General features: G+C 38.8%; 1 protein-coding gene across 1 annotated transcript in view; it reads left to right on the plus strand.

Moving 5' to 3' along the window:
- SPARCL1 (SPARC like 1) overlaps window positions 1–3,559 on the plus strand; it is a 50,206-nt gene extending 46,647 nt beyond the window's left edge. The window contains exon 11 of the mRNA XM_065914327.1: window positions 3,111–3,559. Coding sequence (XP_065770399.1) covers window positions 3,111–3,139 — 29 coding nt within the window. The 3' untranslated portion in view covers window positions 3,140–3,559. The remainder of the gene's footprint in view (window positions 1–3,110) is intronic.
- The last annotated feature ends 2,441 nt before the right edge of the window (window positions 3,560–6,000 follow it).

Below are 6,000 nucleotides of genomic sequence, written 5' to 3' on the forward strand. Positions count from 1 at the left end.
ATTTCATGGCTGCAATCACCATCTGCAATGATTTTGGAGCCCCCCAAAATAAAGGTAGTTGTAGTGGGGGAAAAAGACAAGTAGACATATTTCAACTATATTTATTTTTTATTTATTTATATATTTTCTTGGCCGGCCACACAGCATGTGGGATCTTAGTTCCCCTACCAGGGATGGAACCCGCAGCCCCTGTGTTGGAAGCACGGAGTCTTAACCGCTGAACTGCCAGAGAAGTCCCCTCAAATATATTTTAAAATATCAACATATTCAAGATATAGTTGTGAATATAAATGTATTCAAGATGTATAGTATGTAGAAATAATAAGACAATGTTTAATAGGAAATACATGGAGACGGGAAGCCGGCAGTTGAGAGACTGAAAGGAAGAGACATACAGTGCCTAGGTTCCTGGCTCAGGCCAGACAGACTAAGGAGACGTACCTTCCACTGAAACAGAAAACGCAAGAACAAAAGTTGGTTTGGGGAAAATGTTAAATCCCATTTTGACACATTGAGTTTTTAAGTCCTTGGGTGACAGCATACAGTTGATAGTTTAATAAATGGGTCTGCTTTTCAAGACAGAGTTTGGGAGTTGAAATATGTATTTGGGGGTTTCAAGTATACAGAAAATAACTGATACCAGGGAAGGAAATCAATTCCCTAAGGAAAGGGTGCCGAGTTACATAGGAAAGGGTCTTGCATTGAGTACCAAGGAGCAACATCCAGACAATGGACAGAGGAGGAAGGAGTTCGTGAAGGAGAATGAAGAGGCTCCTGAAAGGAAAAAAAAAGAAGATAGGGTCACATCTCTGGAGTTGTTTCAAAGAGGAGGAAGAGACCACAGTGCTACATGTTGCTGAGATGTCAAGTAAAGTTAAAAAGAATTTCCAGTGGATGTAGAAATAGGATACCCTCAGTAACCTTGGAAGAGCGGTTTTTGTGAAACGATCAGGATGGAAGCCAGACACGGTAAGAAAGAAGAGGTGATGAGAAAGGCTAAAGAGAGGAGGTTTGAAGGCAGGAATGTGCTAGAGAGGGAAACAGAGTTGAGAGAAGCCTTTTCGAGAATAAAAGAGCCTTGAGCTCTTACTCATTCACTCATTCATTCATTCCTTCAACAAATCTTTACTGGCAGTCTGCCTAGTGCCAGCCAGGCACTGTTCTCAAGGCTGGATATGCAGCATAGTTAAACGTTAATGGGAAGGGCCTGGTTAAAAAATGAAAGGAAAGGAAAGACTGAGGATATAAGAAAAAAGAAGAAAATAGGGGTGAAGAGACCCTGAACACAGGCAGAGGATTAGCCTCCAAGTCAACAGGAGGGCTGAGTGCTGAAAAATTGATGCTTTCAAACTAGAGAAGCGTGGTGCTAGAGAAGACACTTGACAGTCCCTTGGACAGCAAGGAGATCAAACCAGTCAATCCTAAAGGAAATCAACTCTGAATATTCGTTGTAAGGACAGGTGCTGAAGCTCCAATACTTTGGCCACCTGATGACTCATTGAAAAAGACCCTGATGCTGGGAAAGATTGAAGGCCAAAGGAGAAGGGGGCGGCAGAGGATGAGATGGTTAGAGAGCATGGTGATGTCCACTCAGTGGACATGAATTTTATCAAGTTCCAGGAGTTGGAGATGGACAGAGAAGCCTGGTGTGCTGCAGTCCACGGGGTCACAGAGTTGGACATGACTGAGTGACTAAACAACAACAATAGGAGGAACATCTCTCATCTGAACAACAGAAAGAAGACAAAAAGTATGAGTGCAAATATAAGTAAATTTGTGAGTAAGCAGACTATTATCCCTACTTTACAAATGAAGCCAGTGCTCAAGAGAAACATACCAGAAGTCTGTAATCGTCCCCCCTCTGGGGCAAGATGAAGACTGACGTCAGGCAGAGAAGCTACCTGGTGTTCCAGACAGGGTAGTAAGCCTCAGATTAGTCCACTTTACATGTCTGTTCAAGAATTAAGAGTGGGCCACCCTGCTAAGGAGACTTCTATCCCACAGAGGATGCTGTTTTCTTCCATAAGTGTGGCAACAAGTTCTCTTACAGTTACTTGTTTGGAAATTTGATATAATTGGCACTCAGTTCAGTTCAGTCGCTCAGTCGTGTCCAACTCTTGGTGACGCCATGGACCGCAGCATGCCATGCCTCCCTGTCCATCACCAACTCGTGTATACTTCTATTTATTTGGGTTATATCCCAACAACCCTTATATATTAGTCCAGTAAGTCCCCTACATACAAATGAGTTCCGTTCCCAGAGCACATTCAATTGGTTTGTTAAGTTCAACAACGTGTGCCTAGGTACCCATCTAATACAATCAGCTATATACAACTGCTCTTATGCTTGCTTCTGGACATCCTGAGTTTGAAATAAAGATACTGCACTAGTCTACTCTGTACAGAGCTGTACAGTAAAGTACACAAAAATATAGCTAATTGTAGAGGATGCATGCATGTGACAATGTACACCAGATATGAACAAACTTACGTGACTGAACTTAAGAATGCATGTTCATATCTTTGAAAGTTTGCAACTTGAAGCTTCGTATATAGGAGACTTACTACGTGGCAGTTCTTGGCTGGGTTTCCCCTCAACCTCCTCTGTCAGCGGTTCTCACCCTACATCAGAATACCTGGGTGCTCAGTGGCACAGTCATGTCTAATTCTTTGCAACCCCATGTACTGTAGCCCACCAGGATCCTTTGCCCGTGGGATTTCCCAGCAAGAATACTGGAGTGGGTTGCCATTTCCTTCTCCAGAGGATCTTCCTGCAGGGATCAAACACATGTGTCCTGTGTCTCCCTCATTACAGGTAGATTCTTTACTGCTGAACCACCAAGGAAGGCACAACTAGCTTCAGAGCTTTCCTAAATGTATACTTGTCATCATGTCATTGGTCCACCCCTGAGGATGCTGGTTCAGGAGGCCAGGAGCTAGGCCCGAGGATATGTATTTTTTCAAGTTTCATGTGTGATGTTAACAGCCTTCCAGGACTGAGAACCACTGTCGTACTGCCTTATTCATGGCTTCTCTGATGCCCTAGTTCTAACATTATGTTACTGCTCTGACTATTTTCTAAAAGTATGTTTTGTGTTTGTTTTTTACAGAAGACATAGATGAAAATCTCCTGTTTTGAATTAAGATTTGAAAGAACTCAAAATACCCAGCCTCCTCCTCTGTTCTGACCACTTCTGAAGTATATCCAGTGTGATACTTGTAGATCTGTAGTTAGCAAAATGCTTGCATGTCTGAGAAGACAATGAGAGTAATTGCTTGATAACAGTATAGGCACCAGGCATTTACCATTCGCTTTGGAAATAAAACTTTAAAATTAAAGAGTCAATATATGTAAAATATCGCACACTGTGAACAGGAGTTTAACTCATTACTCTCTGCATCCATTTATAATATACTTAAAGATTATAAAGCTAAAAAGATACGCTCATTTTGTTCATAGTATCATGTGCACTTCAAAAAAGTGAAACAAGTCTCTTTGTTACTGCTGTGTGTTATTGTCACTATCTTAATATCCTAATAAAAATCCATACAAATTCAATGCTTATTCAAGTTTATTTACATTTACTTAAATAATTATATGTGAATGACCAACCCAGGGCTCATAGTTCATATCAAATCACACCTTCTAGAACCTACTACTTTTTAAAAAAGTGAGAATAAGTTCATCAGTACCATTTTTCTAGATTTCTAGTTTGTTTTTTCTCTTTCTGATTTACTTCACTCTGTATAATAGGCTCTAGGCTCATCCACCTCATTAGAAATGACTCTAATGGCAATGGAGATGCAGACATAGGAGAACAGACTTGGAAACAAGCTGGGGGAAGGAGAGGGTGGGACAAATGCAGAGAGTAGCATTGAAACAGACATTACCATGTGCAAAATTAGACAGCCAGTGGGAATTTGCTATGTAACACAGGGAACTCATATCTGGTGCTCCGAGACAAGCTCTAGGGGTGGGATGGGGTGAGAAGTGGGAGGAAGGTTTGAGAGAGGGGACGTATGTATGACTTTGGCTGATTCATGTTGATGTATGGTAGAAACCAACACAATATTGTCAAGCAATTCCCCTCCAATTAAAAATAAATAAATTAAAAACAAAAAGAAAAAGTGTGAGTGTGGTTGAGGGGGACGTTTCCTATGGCAAACAAATATTCAGTTGTGAAATAGTAGCTGCTCATCAATGTTTTTTGTCATAATTTAAGTTTAAACAGAAAAAAAAAACTAAAGCCAAGCACTCTTCACCAAATTCAGTTTAAAATAAGGATGATTATACACTGCTTGATACAACTAATTTTAGCTTCTGTGCGGCTGTGCATGTGTGTCTGATAAAAGGGAGGCCCAGCAAAATCTCTACACATTTCATGTCCTCAAAATAAAGAGACTGTAAAGATAACAGACAGTGAAGAGCCCTGAGGTGTCTTGATGTCCGGTGTAGTCAGAGATGAACAGTACTAGTGTCATTTGATAGCAGGACAATGTGTCCTAAGAGAAAACTGGTATCTTCATTTGAGCTCGTCTTTAGTAACTATTAACACAGTAAAAGCCAGATTGTACAAAAAGATACCAAAAAAAGTTTAACAAGGGCTGAAACAAGGCAATAAAAAAAACTGTCACCCAGTTAAATATCTACTTACCATATTCTTTTTTAATATAAAATATCTTTTACATATTATCCTATCTTCTTTTTTTTTTCTGGCTATGCAACTTGACACTTGGGATCTGAGTTCCCTGAATAGGAATTAAACTCATTCATCCTGCAGCAGAAGTGCAGACCTAACCACTGGACCACAGGGAATTCCCCACATTTCCCATCTGAAATGGACTATGTCAACGCAATTGTCTTTTTCCAACAATCAAAACTGTGTTGTTATTTAGAGACTTTTTGTAATAGTCATTGAAAGAATATTCCCCTAGGAGTTTCATCTGAAGGATACTTGTGGAAGAGTTTGTTTTTTTATCAGAATTATATTTATTATCTCTTTTCTTAGTTCAATGACTCACTTGTTCTTAATCAGACCACATCGCACCAGGTCATGTCTAAATAATTAAGTTCACTGTGGTTAATCAAAATCTAATTAAGCTAGCCAGTGGGAATTTGCTGTTATGACTCAGGGAACTCAAACTGGGGTTCTGAGACAACCTAGACAGGTGGGATGGGGTGGGAGGTGGGAGGGAGGCTCAAGAGGAAGGGGACATATGTATACCTATGACTGATAAATGTTGATGTATGGCAGAAGCCAACAAAACATTGTAAAGTTATTATTCTTCAATTAAAAATCCATTTAAAAAATCTAATTAAGCATTGTTTATAATTTCTTTCAACTACAGAAATAATTTAGAAATTATCCCAAAATTCAAAATGTTATTTATGCGTGCCTACACAGAAATATCACGGAAGGTCCTAACTAATTAGAAACCAAGTTTCTAATTGCACGTTTGTTTGGAATAGTAAAATTAAAAGACCTGATTTACTATTTTTAATACTTTAAGGATTTTAAATATTTTTAAATAATGAAAGTGATTTTAATGCTAAGGACACTACCTAAATATTCACGAAAAATGTTTTATTTGAAAATAACTTTCATTTTGAAATAAAAATATTATTTAATAATAGAAAGCTTTAGAACTTTAAAATATTTTGTTAAGGCTCCCACATGTTTAACTGCCTTGGATGATATATTGTAAAAGCACTTTAATATCCTTAATAACCACAATTTTTGATTGCGAGTTGTTTGTGATAAAGACATTAATCCCAGCCAAGGAGATTCAGTTATTTCTCAGTAATCAGTCTTTAAGCCTATCTCTGTGTAATTTAAATTCTTTAGACATTGGTGTTCCTAGTGTAGAACCAATTATTCAATTTAGCTTCAAATTCTGTGACTCATATTACCCATGACCACAAAGGCATTAGCAATATGGCTTAAATATGAGATGGGCATAGAGATTCTAGATCACACAGCTCTTTGAATTTGTTGCCCA

The sequence above is a fragment of the Muntiacus reevesi genome, chromosome 22 (assembly GCF_963930625.1).
Source record: "Muntiacus reevesi chromosome 22, mMunRee1.1, whole genome shotgun sequence".
Classification (NCBI taxonomy): domain Eukaryota; kingdom Metazoa; phylum Chordata; class Mammalia; order Artiodactyla; family Cervidae; genus Muntiacus; species Muntiacus reevesi.